Source organism: Penicillium arizonense (genome assembly GCF_001773325.1).
Source record: "Penicillium arizonense strain CBS 141311 chromosome Unknown PENARI_contig002, whole genome shotgun sequence".
Lineage (NCBI taxonomy): Eukaryota > Fungi > Ascomycota > Eurotiomycetes > Eurotiales > Aspergillaceae > Penicillium > Penicillium arizonense.
Window position 1 is genome coordinate 1947629 of NW_019173279.1, and position 19642 is coordinate 1967270.

At 48.6% G+C, this 19642-nt stretch overlaps 5 protein-coding genes across 5 annotated transcripts; 2 read left to right on the plus strand and 3 right to left on the minus strand.

Moving 5' to 3' along the window:
• Window positions 1–513: 513 nt before the first annotated feature.
• On the minus strand, window positions 514–2799 carry PENARI_c002G08905 (fungal specific transcription factor domain-containing protein; the record flags this gene model as incomplete). The annotated part of the gene is made up of 3 exons (XM_022627762.1): window positions 514–1392; window positions 1478–2469; window positions 2634–2799. The coding sequence occupies 3 exons, from the start codon at window positions 2797–2799 to the stop codon at window positions 514–516; spliced, it is 2037 nt and encodes a 678-aa protein (XP_022492942.1).
• A 2499-nt stretch (window positions 2800–5298) lies between these two features.
• On the minus strand, window positions 5299–5640 carry PENARI_c002G09584 (uncharacterized protein; the record flags this gene model as incomplete). Its single annotated transcript, XM_022627802.1, has 2 exons — window positions 5299–5379; window positions 5431–5640. 2 exons carry the CDS (start codon window positions 5638–5640, stop codon window positions 5299–5301), a joined length of 291 nt encoding a protein of 96 aa, XP_022492600.1.
• Window positions 5641–7588: 1948 nt separating this feature from the next.
• Window positions 7589–14740, minus strand: PENARI_c002G04917 (uncharacterized protein; the record flags this gene model as incomplete). The annotated part of the gene is made up of 2 exons (XM_022627472.1): window positions 7589–7793; window positions 7866–14740. 2 exons carry the CDS (start codon window positions 14738–14740, stop codon window positions 7589–7591), a joined length of 7080 nt encoding a protein of 2359 aa, XP_022492536.1.
• Window positions 14741–16720: 1980 nt separating this feature from the next.
• PENARI_c002G02151 (glycoside hydrolase 5 family protein) lies at window positions 16721–18099 on the plus strand (the record flags this gene model as incomplete). Its single annotated transcript, XM_022627285.1, has 4 exons — window positions 16721–16844; window positions 16903–17538; window positions 17593–17721; window positions 17810–18099. The coding sequence occupies 4 exons, from the start codon at window positions 16721–16723 to the stop codon at window positions 18097–18099; spliced, it is 1179 nt and encodes a 392-aa protein (XP_022493015.1).
• Window positions 18100–18687: 588 nt separating this feature from the next.
• PENARI_c002G11897 (RidA family protein) lies at window positions 18688–19318 on the plus strand (the record flags this gene model as incomplete). The annotated part of the gene is made up of 4 exons (XM_022627956.1): window positions 18688–18790; window positions 18857–18870; window positions 18932–19105; window positions 19172–19318. 4 exons carry the CDS (start codon window positions 18688–18690, stop codon window positions 19316–19318), a joined length of 438 nt encoding a protein of 145 aa, XP_022492475.1.
• Between the last annotated feature and the right edge of the window lie 324 nt (window positions 19319–19642).

Below are 19642 nucleotides of genomic sequence, written 5' to 3' on the forward strand. Positions count from 1 at the left end.
TCCGTTCTTCTGAATGTTTATCTAAATTTTGTTAGAGGCGGTGTTCCTAAATGCGGGTAGTCTATCACGATTACATTCTGTAGATACAACGAAGGTTTATAACTTTGTATATGGTGTCACTGATAAATGTTTGGACAGTACATGAAAGCCTCAAAGCGAGTATACCGTTTCATGCATGGTGTAATTGGCCTCTTTCGTTCACAATTTTTGGCCCATTTTCGAGTGACTCGGGTTGATCATGTGGATTGTAAAAATGTGAAAATGTGAAAGGGTTTATGGCCGATGGCTGTACGCTGTCTAGCTGAACTTTTTCACTGCCTGTGATCTGTGCAGAGAATTTGACTGTAAGAACCTCTAGGAGCAAAATTGAGCAGCTCGACCGACTTGGACCAAGGAAAGAAAGCCAGTGAAGATTAAACTCACTGTGTATCAAATAATATACATTGGAAGGACAGAATGCGATATCCCGAGGCTCGGGAATAACAAGTTTATTTCTTCAATGGTGCTGCATCCTCACATATTTCCCCCTGCGGGTTGAAAGAAAGACATTGCTGGATTTTCGAAACCAATACCAGTAACCTCAGGCCACATATCTTGAGCACCCCAGCTCAGGTACTCCCACATCGACTCAGGCGGAAGATTTTCGAAAGATGTAACAGTCCAATCCCAAACTCGATCTCGGGTAGCCGGTGGATAACAATTAAACTCGTCCACATGAGGAATATTTAGGGATCCAAGACCATTGGCAGTCGTGTCAGGAGATTCCACTCCAGCGCCTTGGAGACAGACTTCGAGGATTCCTGAAACAACCTCCAAGGAACGTTCTGCCGTGTGTCCGTAAGGTCTCAAACGGTCAAGCGTCAATATAGCTGTCTCAACCTGCGCTTTGCAAGCTTCAAATACGGAGACGGAGTCATCATTTGTTGGTCGAGTGGATAAATAAACCAGAGGCACCATGGTAGCCTGAAACAACAACCAGACGCCATTCCAGCCGATCATTTGATTCAATCTTGCTGCCCTGGAAATATCTTGAATAGTAGTTTCTGCAATTTCGCGGCACTTGAGAATAGCATTACGTTCCTCCACTCGAATACTCATGAAGGGGATTCGTCGCATCGCGTAGCTTAGAAGCTTTGGACGATATAGTAGCATGCGTTGATTATAAAGGCGCCAGCGCATCACTGTTCGCGCGGTGTACAGCGATTCAGAACAAGGCTCATAATCTCTAAGAGCCGGGGGCAAGTTGTTCCACCACTGAAGAAGCTGCGAATCCAGGTCAAATGTCTCCGTGTGCGTGAGTGTTGGTAGACCGGCTAATGATTCTTGTATTTTCGAGGCAATCTTCACGAATTCGACATTTTCGATCAAGGGAAGGATGTGAAGATAATTTTCCTGTGAAGCGTTATTCACAGCACGGATTGTGGTATTCAGTGGGGTAAATGGGGCTGGGAGGAATGGGGACACGATTGAAACGAACCTCATCAAGCAGGCGAGGTTGGGAGACAGTGATGCTTGGAGCAAAAAAATCCATACATGGTCGGCCGAGAGTCTCATGACCCCATGTCTCCAAACAGCAAAGCGCCCACCACACGCGGCGTTTAAATTCCTGGTTGGCAGCCCTGGCAGGGTCGAGCACCAAATGGCCGTCGTAAGGTTCTCGCTGTAGCCCTAAAGTAACCGCCATGCGCAGAGACACACCCATCAGGGAATATCCGAGGTTCGGCTGGCTTGTATAGTGACAGTACCAGCCCCCAATGAGTCCTAGGGTCTGGACGGCCTCGAGGGTAGGAGTTCCGAGCGTAGCCAAATTCAGGAGATTCATCGAACGATCAAAATATACCTGGTGGGTGTGGTTATCTGGACCCGAGGCTGCGATACTCCCCAACGCGAGAACTATGTTGAGCAAGGCTAGCCATCGATTGTCTTTCCGGTTACCGGCCAAGTGAGTAGCGCGGAAGTTCTTTTCGTCTAACAGTGGCGCAAGCGGGTGAAAGTCGGCGAAGTACGCATCTAGCATTTCCATTTCTGTAGGGAGAAGGCCGGATTGTGTACCTATAGATGGCATCGAATTAACTGTTTGGTCGCTTTGATGTTTTGGCAAGGCGCGGGATACGTATGACTTGAACTGTGGATGGAGCCATGCGATGACTTTCATAGCAGCTTGGGTAGATGAGATACCCAAATACGAGGCGGGCTGCCGCGCAGTTAAGGATAATGCGTTGACATCATCTGAGATATGCTCGATTGAGTCTGATCGGCTAGGACACTGGCCTTCATCGAGCTGTTCCTCGGGCATTGAATGCAGGGACTCCAGAACGGGTTGTCCAATAGACAATGCGGAGTTGTGTGTTTGTATAGACGCGGCGACTGTCGGCGAGTCCTCGTGCTGGGCATATTGAGATCCGCCTGTGTTCACCAAATCTAACAGTTTCTCTCTGGGTAAATCGACGATGTTCTCGGGGGCTGTGTCTGGAATGAGCCTTCTCAGTGCGACTCGATAATTGTTTGAAGACGTTGCCGATTTCTCTGAGTGGCTATTCAGTTCAGTTCATATCCTTTAAATTCCATGACGAGAGAATTCTTTTCTGTTCCTCTGTTCTTCCTCTCCTTTGAATCATTTGAACTTTTCTTACCTTGACGATTGACGACGTTCCGGATAGCAACACAGTTCCGGCGTTTTGTACCATCGACACGACTCACATGGTTTCTCGCCAGTGCATCTGATTTTACGCCGGCGACAGGAGTTGCAGGCGCGTACCGTCGACCCTCGCCGGCCGATTCGCTCACTGCGCCTTGCATGTTTCGGGTTACGCAGACCCTGTTCGCTGTCTTGAGAGGCCTCGAAGGAGAGAAACATGACAGTCGTTTTGACGCTGGGTCACCAAAAAAGGCGAAAATGAAAGACGAGGTGTGAATGAGAGATGCGATTGAGAAATTAGTACCATTCGAGGTCGATAGACTGTGGCTTCAGTGACGGTTATTTACTCCGAGAATGTTCCGGGATATTGCATGTTGTATACGCGGTGCGGTATAAAGACCAAATGGAGATCTTGGCGATAGATGAACATCTAATCCTCGCCTTCCTGTGCTAAGTTGTGGTAAGCTGTGCCCTATCCATGCAGAAGCCACAATGCAACCGATGTGGGGAAATATCACATAGTTTTCTGGGGAAATGGGGGAGTGGAAGGACGCAAAAGAAACCTTGGAAAGTTCGTCGGGATTGCCGTATTGTTCCCCTCTGATTCTTTCGCCATTCCAGATTCAGCCAGGGAATTCCGTGTCGGTTCCGGACACGAGAGAACATTTCTTGGCACCTAAACCCTTTCTAGTAGGAAGGAGGCGGCACTCCACCTCTCTGACCTCCGTACAGCTCTCCGACTATGCATTCTGGGCCTTGTTTCGTAGGGAAATGACTAGACCCTCCTTCCCATTGACTACTAGGCATCTGCAGTAATGAAAAAAAGGTCGTCCAGCCCCACGTTATACCCCAATACTCCGGTGAGTTTCACATGCGGTCAGATCGGGGCTTAAATAACTTCCGGGAATTATCTTCCAGTTCCAGAGTGCATTCAAAATTAGGCAACCGTTTCGTTAAAGGTCAGAACGTGACTGGGCCAGAAGGACCTTGACACTCTTGAGGCACATATTTCCATGCGGTTCGAGGAGACGAGTCTACCTGTCTCGATTATTCTCTACCAATATCCAGTCACTGGCAGTGACTAAGCTTTTTGTTTTGCAGGATATGCATGCGCTTGGTCCGCATGTAACAATTAAGTTCGATTGCACCTTAATCATCTCTATAGTTGATTTATCTATTAAACCGTTCATCCTAAGCTCTTCACAAATAATTAAGTCAACAACTTCCTGTATTGCTAGGGAAGTCGTAATGTACTCAAATTAGGTTGCCGAAAACAAATTGGGTGCTTCATTGAGGTCTATCCCATATAATATTGGCCTATGGGTATGCGGACCCTCCGAGGATCCTGACAATCTACGCATCTCTACGTAGTCACCAAGCCGGACAGGGGAATACCGGGGCATTGAAATTGAATCAGTTGTGGTATCAGGCAACAATATATACGCTTGCTGCACCTGAAACTCAGCACTAGGGCTCTGTCTCCAAAGGATCTCGGCACATATAACTGTAGATCCAACGATTAGTGAATGAATCCTCCGTACAAAGATTGCACCGTGATCAAACTTTCCTTTCATTGGGTAAACATAGTGCTTCTCTAGTATCCAATTAATGCCCTCCAGAGGACAATGATAAAAGTAAGATACGCCGAACACACAATAGATGACAGGATACCCAAACTGGCTGATTTCCTGGTTCTTAGACTAATCCATCAGTCTCCTAGTGTCAAATTAAAGATTACCATATATATGGTGTTACCCGAGCTAGGGGTAGTGCGCTGATGTTATGGCCAAGTGGATGGATATAGTGTGGACAAGTTCACCGTCCGAATCTATCATATATAGTTTCGTGGTCCGTTGCAATCCATATGTAGAATTCTGAGTTTCTTGCCAGCAAAGTCACTACCTATAAATCCCAATAGTGCATGATCCTCGACCAAGTACACTCTTCGATTCTTTGTTGAACTCTATTTTGCATGACAGACCTTTTACGGTTAGCTTAACCCTGACCCACATCCTTGGCAGTATCTCATTACGGTAACAAATAATGGCATAAAAACAGCTATGGTATCATGGTGTAAGGATTCATTCCTGTTATTTACGTTTTCCAGTCAATTTAGACCGGTATGGAAGTGGATTAGCGTGTCTTGGTACGTTCTCGATCAATCACATGATGTCTAGAAAGCCTCGCAGGAATACCACCTCTCCAGAAAAAAAGTCATCGAGACACCAACAAATTCTGCTCATCCGAGTTCTTCCTTGTTGTTTCTCTTCAAAGGGTAACCCAAGACACTATACTCGTTGATGTCTGTCTCAGCTCTTCCCACAGAACTCGTACGCGATATCTGCAGCCATCTGGAGCTGCGCGACTGGTGTGCGTTTCGTGTTACTTGCAAAGCCGCGTACATCAAGTCACTAGAAACTTTTGCAGAACGGTGTTGCAAGAGTATTGGGTTCATTCTCACCCGCAACAGTCTTTGTCAGTTGGAAGAGCTCGCCGCACACGATATCTTTCGGACACGAGTTCAAGAGCTATGGATAACGCCATCCTTATTCGAAGGTTATTACGAGATGGACCTGGATTCCTTTCGGGACGCAACCGGTTCATATAAAAGCAAAAGGTCCGCCCATATGATCAAGGCTGAGTATATTGCGTACCAAGGTCTAGTAGCAGAACATCTCAGCATCCTCGAATCTGATACTCTTAGCAACGTTCTCAAGAAATGTGTTGCACTCTTTGATAACCTAACGATCATCAGATTGCAACACAGCACTGATGAATTTTTCTGGAGTCACTCGGTCAATAACAATTTCCGGTGCATCGGTTGGCGCGCAGCAAGACGCCAGCTTGGATTTGATCCCTTCGCGTTGAGGGGCAGAAGACCCATACATAACGTTTTGAAGACCAGAGCCAAGGACCATGCTGTAGCTTTCTCGGCTCTCTTGGAGGCAGTGGTAAGCTGCAAGAGGCGAATCAAAAGGCTGGACACATGCAACGATGAGCATTGCGCTTTGCCACCTTCGGACGTTACACTCAAACAAACAAGGCAGTCTCTGCTCTCGTCTCTAGGACAATTGGAATTTTTACATCTCTGTACCAGCATCTGTGAGACACAGCTTGATGATTCTGTGTTCAGAAGCCTTGTCGATCTCCCTATAATGGTTGCACCAAGTCTCAAGGTGCTAACATTCTCACAATGGGACATGAACGGTGCACTGGCTCCTCAATATTTTGATGACCTCTCCCAACGTATCAATTTTACCAACATAAGGGAAATTCATCTTTACTGGACTGAAATAACCTTTGATACCTTGAAAGCCTTCTTGCGCACAGCAAGGCCGACATTGAGGGCTTTAACCCTAGAATCAGTAAACTTGAGGGGAGCTTTGCCCCCGACAGACAACCACACTGGCCATGAACGGGATCTCCGGGATTGTCGAGAGATGATTGAGGAGAGTAATTCTGCTTGGCAACAGGTTTTGAATTTCCTCGGAGACGAGTACTCACTGCGATCGATTTCCTTGAAGAATATAGGTTATCGAGGCTATCTTTTGCACATGAAAGATGATTTGAGCAAGCTGAGTGGATCCCTCGAGCCAAATTTTAGGAATTTGCATACTTTCAATGCTGAAGGAGCTAGCGTTTCCTTCAAAGAGTGGATTACTCAGTTACGGCCAGGCCCGCCGCGGGGCCCGCGAGGGCGTTTTGATACCTTACCAGGGAAAGATTATAGTGCGCGGTGGAGCACGCCGGCTCGCCCTTAGGCGTACAAGGATCTCACTTTAGGATGTCGGATGGTGATATGTGATATACATCAGTTTCAACCCGCGTTAGAAAACTTTTGCTCTTTATAGTCGGAATGGTCGAAAGATACGTTGTCTACCGATAAAAGGACTTAGGCTCCGGCCACTTCCCGCAATGCTACATGTAGCTCAGCGCCCCTCTATACCCTGACACCTATCCTTCTTAGCAACACTATCTGAGAACTACAAGAATCCCTGCGCAATATGGCACCAAGACTACCACTATCAAAACTACACCTTATTAGTGATATGATACAAAGCTAGTCCCTAACCCGTTCTCAAATGGCCGAGGCAGCAGAATGTAGCGAACAGACGATCAAAAATATCCGTAGGAACTTACGACTGTTTCGCCATATCTATACACCCCTAACTCGTGTCGGTCGGAGCCAAAGCATAACACCACCGATACTAGAAGCGCTCTATGACATGGATCAAGCCAGATCGCCAGATCTTCCCCGCCGCATCCAGATACATGCCTAGAACATTCCTTGGGAGTTTACTGTAATTTACAATGACTCATTAGACACTGAAACCCAATACGTTCTATACCGCGATACGGCTAAGCAGGGGTTGTATTTTAAGCAACCTAATGCAGATTAGCGTGGTTTCGGGTACAGGCCGAGAAACAAAACGTGAGTGTCTAGTTAATCTTTTTCGAACTCTACTGTATACATTTGGCAAATTTTTGGACGGGGCTTCCACTGATGAGAAAGACAGATGAAAGTTGCTCTATTTTTCTTGAGAATCATTTGCTAAATTAACAGATTTCCTTTGACATAAATATGGTATCTACTAGCATTTACGGGTGCCTACCATGCTCTTTTTGTACCTACGTCGTCTGCTACCTCTGTGCTTATGTACCGCTCATAATCTGCTGCTCCTGTCGCACCCTATCTATACCCTCGAAACGCACTGGTTTTGGCAAAAGTTGGGGGTGGGGGGCGAAGAGCCCAGTAACGAGGAGTACCGGCCCCGAGGTATCAAACCCTCTATTGTCTACAGCGAAATCACCAAAATTGACAGGGTCTTGAACATGGACGTGCTGGTCCCAAAACATCCCGGGACCGTAGATTTTGACACCTTTGATAGAAATGAATAAGGAATGAATAAGGAATGAATAAGGAATGAATAAGGAACCAATATGGACAATTTAGTCCACCAACGCCACCAATGTCTCCCGCAATACCTGCCGATTCCGATGTATGAACCAATGGTCTCCATCTACCTCGATAAAATTGAACTCCCTCGCATGTGTGCTCCAAGCGGCAACCTCATCAGGATACACAACATCATCCTGACGTGCGGCAAACGCTGTGATTGGCACATCTAGGGGATCTTCTTCACTCAATTGGTAACTAAGAAGCAATGGTGCATCCTTCCTCATCAATGGTAGAATCGAGCGAACGAACTCGGAATCATCTACATACCGCGAGACAGCCATCAGATACTCAGGGCTATAGTCCTCTCTAAAGCTCTGGAGCATGACATCTCGCTTCTGCCAAAGTCGGATGAGCTGTGGTGCAATGGTGCCGGTTATTAAGAGACGTGGGAGAGGTTTCCCTTGTCGTCGAAGAGCTCTAAGCACTTCAAAAGCAACTATTCCCCCAAAGGAGTGGCCCCAGAAAATGTGGGCGGTTCCTATTACCTGATCCATCTCGGCAAGGATGCCGGAAACAACTTCAGACACGGTAGTTGGAACTGCTTCATTGGCCCGATTTTCTCGGCCTGGCAGCTGCACTGCAATTGGGTCGAGTCCATCCGGTGGATTCATCAAAAAGGGAGTGAAAAGAGAAGCCCCCACGCCCATTGAATGGAAACATACGAGGCGCGGCCGGGACTGGTTGGCTGAGTTGCCGCGAATGAACCATTTCGACAAAATCGACAGTCCCGCAGGGACCACTTGTTCAGGCATGTGATTCGCGACATCAGTAATATTCTGGTTTTCGGGGGATCCACGTTGAAATGAACCGTTAAGCTCCACCGCAATCTCCTGGAGACTGGGCGCTTCGTAAAGCCTCATGAGAGGGTACGTAACCCGAATTTCGCGCAGTATCACACTACGTAGTTGTGTAAGAGTAAGGGAGTCAATTGCGTATTGGTCGATTTTCTCCGTGACAGATATCCGGCTCGGTTCGATGCCAAGTATTTTGGCCAACCCGGAGCATAATATATCGGCGATCATTTTAACTCGCTCGGGGCCAGTTATGTTGGACATTGATCGGGTGGATCCAGAGCTGCCCATTTTTGCCTGCTGATTCTCTAGGCCCAGAAAGGCACCATCGCGAGTGAGGTGAGGGTACGCTGTGAAGAACATGGTCCAATCAATGCTGGCAGCCAGGCGTTGTGTAGCATTGTGGAGGATGCCACGCTCAAAAGCGGACAAGATTGTTGGAAGACTCACGGGTAACAACCCGGACGACTGCAGGATTTCGAGGACTCCGTCATTGCGCGCAAATTTGCGAGACATTCCAGCAAAGTCTCCCAGAATGCCAAGATTCAGAGAAAACCCTGGCAAGCCGGACGCCCGACGGTGGTGTGCCAGTCCATCCAGAAACTGGTTCGCAGCTGCATAACTGAATTGGCCTGGGAGCCCAAGGATACTTGATAAGGACGAAACCAGGACAAAGAAGTCCAGATCCATGTGTTGGGTAGCCAGGTGCAGGTTCCATGCGCCTAAGGCTTTGGGCGCGAACACTTGCCAGAAGTCGTCCATTGTTATGTCGTGAGAATATGAGTCTTTCAAGACGCCTGCGCAGTGAACAACTCCCACTATAGGTGGCCAATCAGTTTGAGGGCTGAAGAGCAACGTTACCACCTCCAGACTGCTGACATCTGCCTGCTCAACCATCACCTTGGCCCCACGACGCCGCAGATCCAAAAGAAGTGCGTGATCCTCCTCAAACTTTGGCCCTGAACGGCTTACAAGGATGACGTATTGCGCCCCTCGCTCGATTAGAAGTCTGGCCAAGTGTAGGCCTAACCCACTTGCACCGCCAGTGATAAGGTAAGTTCGATCACTTCGCAACTTAAGCTGGCTTGGTGGGGCTGCATGAACGTCGGTGTTCTCTGGCATTTCCACAGCAACCTTTCCGATCACAGCAGACCGGGAAAGCGCCTTCAATGCAGTAGAAAGCTCTGTGATAGGATACGTGGTGATCGGAAGCGGTACTAGCTTTCCACTCTCCAACAGTGCACAAACCTCATTTAGGATTTGACGATGTAGATCCGGCTTCTGGGTAGCCAATCTGTCGACATCGATGGCAAAAAAGGAACGATTCTGGCCAAATTGCTCGAGGCCAAGCCTCATGTTCCGGTAGATGTCCGTCTTTCCAATCTCTAAAAAGCGGCCAAATGGAGCGAGACATGCGACCGACTGCAGGAACATAGCCCCAGTAAGGGAATTCAGCACCACATCCACGCCTTGACCCCTGGTTGCTGCCTTGAGTTGATCGTGGAACAAAACAGATCGTGAGTCAAATACTGCTTCCACTCCCATCGACGAAACCCAGGCCCGACGCGTCGGGCTTCCGGCTGTAGCATATACACGCGCACCTAAATGCTTGGCAACTTGGATTGCCGCGATTCCCACTCCTCCAGCTGCTGAATGGATAAGAACACTTTCTCCCGCCACTAGCCTGCCAAGGTATGCGAGGGCATAATATGCCGTGGTGAACGCTCCTGGAATGCAAGCGGCTTGAGGGAATGTAAGAGAGGACGGGATGGGCACGAGGAGGTTGCGGTGAGCAGTTACAAACCCTCCAAAGCCGTTTGACACTCGAGCCATAACAGGAGTGCCGATGGTAATATCTCGCACATTTTCTCCGATCGTCGCAACTTGTCCAGCGACCTCGAGACCCAGATTTCGACCTGCTAAACCACCGGACACTGCTCGCTCACTAAGCAGGCCTAACCCATTCATGATATCCTTGAAGTTAACTCCAGCCGCGTGCACTTCAATGCCCACGTCATCTGGGCCCAAAATTTCCTGAGGCTTCTGCCGTAGGGTGATATTATCGAGGGTTCCATTGGGATCAGATTCAGAGAAATACTGTCCTCCTTTTGCGGGAAGTTGCTTTTTCGTCCGTTTCTCCTCCTCCTCGGCATCCACGGTCACGATTCGTTTGAAGAACCGGCCTTCAGGTCGTATGGCTACCACACTCTCACAAAAACCGAGACGACTCGTCCGTAGCTCTTCCTCGAATAATGGGATGGGGCGGTCATACTTGTCCAGGGCAAGATCCACACAGCGGATCCGTACTCGGGGCAGCTCGTTTGCCATGACTCGCACAGCTGCTTCCACTGACGAGGAAAGGGGGTCACATTGCGAATCTGCAGGGGTAATGCAGCCTCCTTTTGTCACTATCACAAGTGACGGTATTCCCTGGGTCTCATGAAGCCATGTGGCGACGCGAAGGAGCGCTCTCATTACAACGCCCACCGTGCTGCGAAAGTCCCTGCAGTGTGACCCAGACATGAACGCCGGAACGATGACAAGTACACGGCGGTCCAAATGAAACCCCCATTCCGCCGGTTTCCACGGCACGTCGATTAACTCCAAGAGCCTCTGATGGATCTTTGCACGAGGAAAAGTTCTCTGGACAACAGATTGCCAGTCAAAGTCCCCCCTCTGCGGTTCAAGTATTAACACATTCTCAAACTCCGCTTCTATGCTGCTCGACCCTTCCTGAGTCTCGGGCCGGAAACAGACTCGGCGCTCCAGCAATCGTGGCACATGCAGACCCGGAATACGCTTTGCTGTGATTCCAGTTGCCACGGCTAGTACTTGACCACTCTCGCCGTAGATTAATGCGTCACAGCAGAGGAATACATCATCATGGCGTTTCATCTGGATATGCACGAACGCTGCTGTGACACTTCCTGCTTCAAATATCTCTACCTGTTCAATGTGATAGGGTAGGTAAACATAGCGCGAGTCGCCGTGGTGGTGCAGATCAGCATACACCGTATGCAAGCAAGAGTCCAAAAATGCCGGGTGGAATCTAAAACTTGCTGCCTCTGCATGCAATGAACTGGGGAGCTTCACATAGGCGAAGATCTCGCCACCTCGTCGCCAGATCTTTCGAACACCTCTGAATGCCTCACCGTACCGAAGGCCAGACTCTTCTATTTTCTGGTAGAAGGTTTCACAATCTACCTCCGTCCCGGTCTGCACACGAGACCTTACGCTGTCGAGTGCCTCCGGGACAGTCTCCGATCGCTGGTCGAACGCATTTATGCGTCCACGAGAACATACCTGCCATTCCGCCTCGGGGGTCGAGTCTGCTAGACGCGAACTTATCACAAAGTCGTTCGCAGGAGATGTAATCTCAAGCAACACTTGCGGAGCGAAATCTTCCGCAGATGCCAGGATCACAGGATGTTCAAATCGGAGATCCTCCAGCCAGACTTTCTTGTGGGGTAAGTGCTCCCTTGCAGCCAGATATGCGGACTCCACATGTCCTGTCATTGGAAATACCACTGCACCGTCCACAAAATGATCAGCGAGAAAGGGAGACACGCCGGTACTCAGTCTGAGCCGTACCGTGCCACGACTCTCATCTGTCAGACGGGTACAGCTTCCAAGGAACGGATGATTACATTTCCGAAGACGGTGCTCTTGAGCCTCCGGATGTTCGAACGAGTAGTGCTGACGTTGAAAAGGATATAAGGGAAGATCTACGAAGCGGCCCCCGCAACCATTGAACGAATGAAGATCCGCATTAATGCCGATAGCGTTTGCGGCTCCGATGAGACATGAAACAGGCTCAGTTTCACTGCCTCGGACCATGGCTGGAAATATATGGACTGCCTGCTTAGCAGACTCGGCAATGCCGCGGATTCCAGAGACCAAGACGGGGTGTGGCCCGATTTCAACTAAGAAATTGCATCCATCTTCCAGCATTCTTGCCGCGGTCTCAACGAATCGGACGGGCTTACGCACGTTCTGGAACCAGTACTTGGCAGTCAAGTGGGTGCCTGACTCGACCAATGTGGTGACAGTGGAGTATAGGTCGACATCGGTCTGTTTTCCTTGAATCGACGATAGAGCTTCAACGAGGTCATTTTCAAAGGGGTCCATGAAGCGGCTATGGTAAGGCACGTCCACCTTGACAAATCGAGCAAAAGTCCCCTGAGTCTTGAGGACGCTGGCGAGTTGCTCTAGTTCTGTTGTACTCCCACTGAGTATTGTCAAGTTAGCGCCATTGAGAGCGGCAATCTCCACGAATCCCCCCAACTGGTGCCGATGAATTAGTTGCTCTGCTGCCTCAGATGAGATTCCAGTGGCTAACATAGTCCCGGCGCCTGCTGCTTGGCTCTGGATCTGTGACCGAAAGTAAATCACTTTAACGGCTTCCTCCAGACTAAGTGCGCCAGCGATATGGGCAGCTGCAACTTCACCAATGGAGTAGCCCACGATGGCATTGGGTGTGATACCATAGGAAATCAGCAATCTCGCTAATGCAATCTGGATGGCTGCAATAGCTGGTTGAACTATAGTGGTTTTGTTGAGCCGTGCTAGGTCGTTCCCGTCAGGTGAAATCTCTGCACGGATCGAAAATCCTCCCAGGGCAGTGAAAATATCATCAAAGGCGGCCAGGGACTCGCGGAAAACAGGTTCTTGCTCCACGAGGGCCATCCCCATCCCGAGCCATTGGCCCCCTTGACCGGAAAACAGAAAGGCCGTTTTTGGGGAACTGCCCGATCGCCTCTGGACTGACAAAATATCCTTGGTTTCCTGGCGGGCCCCTAGCAGGTCAAGTTTGGAACACAAGTCTTCAAGTCCTTCAGCCGGGATGACCGAGATTTTGTTATGACTGCTGCGGCGCATGGTGAGAGTGTACGCGACATCCTCCAGAGCAGGTTTTTGGTCTCGCAGGTGAGAAGCAAGTTCTCTAGCAGACTGCTCCATCGCCGAGAGCGATCTTGCAGACAGCACGAAAACGCGCGGCCCATGACCGGATGGAGGAGGGGAGCTACCAGCATCGTCGGGTGCCTCTTCAAGAACAGCGTGGGCGTTAGTACCCCCGGCTCCAAACGAGTTGACACCGACCCATAGCTTGTGTTGCCGACCTGGGGTCAAGGTAATCATCTCGGTTGGTACGGCAAGCCGAAGCGATTGAAAGTCAATTCCGGGATTGGGACTCTTGTAGTTGGCTTGCGGAGGAATCTTCCTGTAGAATGTGACCAGTGCAGCCTTGATGAAACCAACAATCCCAGCAGCTCCCTCGAGGTGACCGAAGTTGCCCTTGGCTGATCCTATCCAGAGAGAATCTTCATCTTCGGATCGCACTTGTCCAAGCTGCTTTCCAAGGGCGTTTGCTTCGATAGGATCCCCGACCGAGGTTCCCGGCCCGTGAGCTTCTACATAACGGATCTTGGCCGGGTCTATGCCAGACTGTGCATAGACCGAGTGCAATAATGCCGCCTGTGCCATGAGGCTGGGAACGGTGAATCCCTCTGCGGTATATCCATCTTGATTCACAAGGGAGCTGCGGACCAAGGCATAAATTCTGTCCCTGTTTTGGATCGCTCGACTCAGAGGCTTCAAGAACACCATCCCAACGCCTTCACTGCGAACATAGCCATTCGCTGCTGCGTCAAATGATTTGCAAGAACCATCTGGAGAGAGGAAGCCCGCCTTGGACATCAATATCGTGGTCTCGGGTCGGAGGATGACGTTGACACCACCAGCGAGAGCAGCCTCGCTCTCCTGCGTCCACAGGCTTTGGCACGCGAGATGTAACGCAACTAAGCTGCCCGAACAGGCAGTATCTAGAGTGATGCTCGGGCCATGGATATTCAGCCGATGCGACACCCGATTAGCGATTGAGCAGCCCGAAGCGCCCATTGCCACATGGGGGCTAATGTTGTCTCGTTGCCCTGTTGCCGTCTGAATGCAAAGGTGGTCGGACATGAAAGTACCAATAAACACACTTGTTTGGGATCCAGCCACCTGCTCCAGCGTAGTGCCAGAGTCCTCCAGTGCATGAACACTTGCCTCCAGAGCGAGCCGCTGTTGCGGGTCCATCCTGGATGCCTCAGCTGGGTAGTAGCCGAAGTACTCTGCATCAAACGACTGAATATCATCAATGAAACCCCCTTTGGAGCTCCGTATAGTTCCGTATTTTCCCGAGTCAGCATCGTGGAGAGACTCGGCATGAAACCGGTCATTCGGAACTTCAGATACCATGTTCATGCCTCGACACAGTGTGTCCCAGAAATCCTGCGTCGTGGTGACCCCTCCAGGAAGGCGACATCCAATACCGACAACGGCAATCGGTTCGCGGTTCGAAGAAGCCATTTGGGCAGAACTTGTGGGTAAATTGTGAGATAGTATCTGTACACGAAAATTATCTAGTACCTTGGCTGATGCTGGGCTACTGAGAGCTATTCATATATGTACTGGATGAAAAGAGGTCCACCTCTTCCCAAGTTCTTTTCAATGGGCACTTCATATTTTCTTTTTTTGCTCTTTAACTGTTACTACGTTGGAATATTCGGCCAACGCAGCGCGGCATACCGCCCCTCCACAAGTACAGAAGAGAGTGTGACGAACTTAAAACCGTACATGAAGATTCTGTACATACGAACCCATAGCAGTCGTGAAAATTGGAGGGTGTGCAGCAACCATGCAGGCTGTGCCTCTCTGGGTAGGACTTTCTGAGTATATAGACTTTGTGCGCCGATGGACAGAAAATAGGCAGCGTGACAAATAGGTAGCGGTGTGACGCCTGCGCTACGGCACTTACAGATAAGTAAAGACTGATTTTGGCATTACTTATGTTAGGATGCGCCATAATAGCAGCGCGAGAACGGGGCATCGGCGTCACGCCCACGATAGGCGTCAGCTCTTAAGGGTTTGATGCTCAAAGCTGTTTTCCGTGAAGTTCTACATCATATCATTTTAAATAATAGGTGGCAATTGTTTATTTATTAAACTAGAAAGGGAACCCCATTTTCTTTGCATTATTTTTTTGGCGGCCGTTTCAGGCCATAGTTATCTGGTCGTCCGAATCTAGAAAGTCCATGGAAAGGCAATGTGTGATTGGTTCACTGCTACTCCTTTCTCCGCCTTGGAGTAGCTACATCCAAACACAGCCTTCGTACTTCACTATTTCGCTGAAATAGGTTGTAACTCTGCTGTATGACTAGGCTAGGATTCTTAAGGCTACAAACAGGTACAAAAATAATGGCCCTTTTCATGTTCATGGGTTTTCGCGTTGAAAAGGAGTGCTGCGCTCCAGAAACCGTGGTCTTAAGAGTTCATGGCCAACGAATACCTGAAACGGTCCTTCGGCAGGTGGAGAGTTCACAGCAGGCAACGAATTTTGCATTGAAAACCACGGCCAAAGGTGATCTAGGAATCCGCGCTCCAGAAACTGCGGATTTTCGAGTTCATGACCAGCAATAGTCCGAAATGGTCACTCCAGCAGGTCATGAACGTTAAAATGTGCCTAGCGAGTTTATTGCCACGCCCATTTTGACGCCTGGCGCACGGAAGCGAGAGAGCTTGGTTCTCTCAAAACAATTAATGGTGTCCGAGGAGCGCATCAAGTCGAGGTCTGTTTATAACAGGGAATTTCTAATTTGAGGGCCAATACCGTCGAGTATTAGAACACGAATCCTTCTACCCCTCCGCCGCCCATTCCTTGCCTAATAAAGTCTGTTCCGCCTCGCCCCACACGTTTTTCAGGAGATCTAGGGGAACTTTGCATTGCTGAATAATTTTATTAATCTCACACGTTGGTCATTCAAATCACATATGTATACACATTGTCCCGGATAAGCCAGTATGTGAGCCAATTGCGGCTGGAACCCAGAAGATTAGGATACAATACCTTAGTTATCCGCTGTAGTTTGATCCCATAGCAACATGAGTCTTTGCATTTGCAGCTCATGTCTTCTTTTAAATTTGCGTTCGAATAAGAGTCTCCTGACATTTGACATAGCTACCCGAAATGTCCTTAGAAATGTCCTTTCCGGAATCCCACATATAATACCATATAATAGTTCTCAGGAATTACTATCGGATGAAACTAAAGCACGAATATCTTGTTCAATTTTTTAGTATCGTCAAGCAATTCTCCAAATTAGGTGGGTTAAGGATTATTGCAAAAAAATATATATATATATTTATATACTTGAAACTCCCGTGTCCATATTGGTCAAGGAGCTTCGAAAACATATTTCCTTGATCGACAGTTCACTCAATGGTTAATATAAAGACCCGATGAAGCATGGCATTTCCAAATTCCAGATCAATCATACATAGACTTCCACCATGAGACTTTCTAGTGTTCTGATCACTGTCAGTTGTCTGATTGCCCAGGTGGCATCTTACAGCCAGGGCACTGTCAAGCACCACGTCGGGGTCCCGCATAACAAATTAAGTGAAACACAAAGTGGTAACTACACAACGTTCAACAAATTGATGACTCGATATGTTAATAATCATCTCGCCAGTTCGGTATCACCGTAATACCACATCGGGTGGCTTTGTTGGTAGAAACGGTCTGAATTTCACGATCGATGGCCAAGTGAACTATTTTGCCGGGACCAACAGTTATTGGATTGGTTTTCTTACCGACAACGCCGACGTCGATCTTGTGCTCGATCACCTACAAGGCTCTGGTGTCCGTATCCTCCGCGTCTGGGGCTTCAATGATGTCAACACCACGCCTGCCCCGGGAAAGGTGTATTTCCAGCTGCTTCAGAATGGAGCCGCGACAATTAACACTGGCTCTGACGGCCTCCAACGTCTAGACTACGTTGTCGCTGCCGCTGAAAAACGGAATATCAAACTGATCATCAACTTTGTCAACAACTGGTCCGACTATGGGGGTATCAACGCATATACTACCGCGTTTGGCGGTAATAGTACGAGCTGGTATACCACATCAGCTATCCAGAAGGCCTACCGCAAATACATCAAAGCTGTCGTCTCGAGGTATAGCCAGTCGTCAGCAATCTTTGCTTGGGAATTGGCAAACGAGCCTCGTTGCAATGGTTGTGACACCTCGGTTATCTCTAATTGGGCTGCCTCCACCAGTGCCTTTATCAAATCAATTGATTCACAGCACATGGTGGGTATCGGAGATGGTGAGTAGACTGCAAAACTGACAAATAATCCTCCGTCGCTAATATCCTATTCAGAGGGATTTGGTTTAGATATTGGCTCGGACGGAAGCTACCCCTACACGTATGCTGAGGGTCTTGACTTTGCAAAGAACCTGAAGATAGACACGATTGACTTTGGAACTTTCCATCTGTACCCTTCGTCTTGTATGTCTCCCATGTCCCTCAAGACCCCTATCGAGTTCAATTCCTTATCTTTCTAATATATAATCCCGTGCTAATATCACGTCTCTAGGGGGTGTCGCCAATTCCTTTGGAAATGGCTGGATTACGGCTCATGGCAAAGCCTGCGCAGCAGCGAATAAGCCCTGTCTCCTGGAGGAGTATGGAGTGGCCTCCGACAAGTGCAGCATCGAAGGCCAATGGCAGCGAACCGCGCTGGGCACTAAAGGGATTGGCGCAGACCTCTACTGGCAATGTGGAGACAATCTGAGCACAGGGAACTCCCCCAACGACGATTTCACTATCTACTATGGCTCGGATGACTTCACGTGCTTGGTTACCAACCATGTCGCAGAAGTGTAAGCGTGAATGGAACGGGCAGAGGGTTTTCGCACGCAACTTCGTGCACTTTAGCGCCAGAATTTTAGGATTGGGATGCTAGGTGTAAGGAACGAAGGCAAGCCGGGAATGGCAACTCATCCTAGCCAAGGAAACAGGCAACGGTCGTGTAGCTGGGGAATATATTGTTGTCTGTTTAGGTATTGTGGATATGTTTTCCTGATTACCAGCTTTGAGCGCCGTGGACGAGTGCACTTCTTTTTATATAAGCTTTTGTACGGTTTCTTGGCATTGAATTGAATATTACAGCATCCACATCTAAAGATCAAATCCATAAATTAAGCATATAATGGAACAAAGTCTAGCCGAGATAAATAGCGATCTAATTTAGCATTTATTTCATGCATGGCGACAAATCAAGTATGGTGCCCCACGATGACCCCGTGGTTCTATACAGCACCCTGATAGGCCCACTCAGCCCTCTCACACATCAAAGGGCTAAGCAAGATATCAGGATTTCAAGGTTTTCCCCCTTTAATCAGCCACATAATAAACTAAAGAAATAGACTCAAATACCACGCGACATTCACTTTGCTTTTGTTCAGCCCCATCATGTCGGACGAACATCCAGAGCATCCACCACCGGACTACCACACTATCCAGCCCCGTAGAGCAACCGCGATTGAGTGCATACGAACATCCGCAGCCCCATCTCGTGAGTTATTCCGTTCCCTAGAATCCACATTTCATTGGTTTTGGCTAAACCCTCCTTCACCTGCAGCACCTAGCCGCTCTGTAAGCGGGATCTCCTCCACCGGCTGACCAGCCCAGCGCATTACTAACCAATCATGAGCAGTCACAGGCATTTAAGGTCAATGGCACGATATATGTAGCAGGGCAAATTGCCGCTGCGCCTCGTGTTGGTCTTGTTATTGGGTCGCCTTCTTCCAGTGCGGAGCGGATCTTTTTTAACATAGAGGCGATCCTTAAGGCTGCCGGGTCTAGTCTTGATAGGGTTGTTAAGGCTACGGTACGGTTTGGCTTAAGTCATTGTACTGGCTTTTTGGTGATCTTTCTTGCTGATTATTTCTGGCAGGTTTATTTCAGGGATAGTTATCAGGGTGTCCCGGATTTTGAAGCAGTTTATAAACGGAAGCTGCCTTTTGCTCCTCCTCGGACTACTGTTATGGTTTCGAAATTGGAGAATACGGATGTGCAAATGGAGGTTATAGCTGTGGAATAAATTTGTGCTGTGAATTTCCGTGGGAGTACATGTTTTACACTTCGGCTAGCTACACTCTCGGGAAGTATTGATGGGGAAAATGATGCGGGATAGTGATGCCATCAAAAAATCTTCAATGTTAACATTCTAATATCTATGTCCCTTGAATTCATGGAATTGCGCTGAAAGCCTTTCGAAGCCGGTCATCTACTCCCTTGAAAGAAAGAAAGAAAAAGCAAACATACGGGGACTTTCATGGATAGGTACCTGTATCGCGACTGAGATTAGTCACAGATCATTTTCCCAGAGGTACATGAGCATGTAGAGGTCTCATATACTTCGACC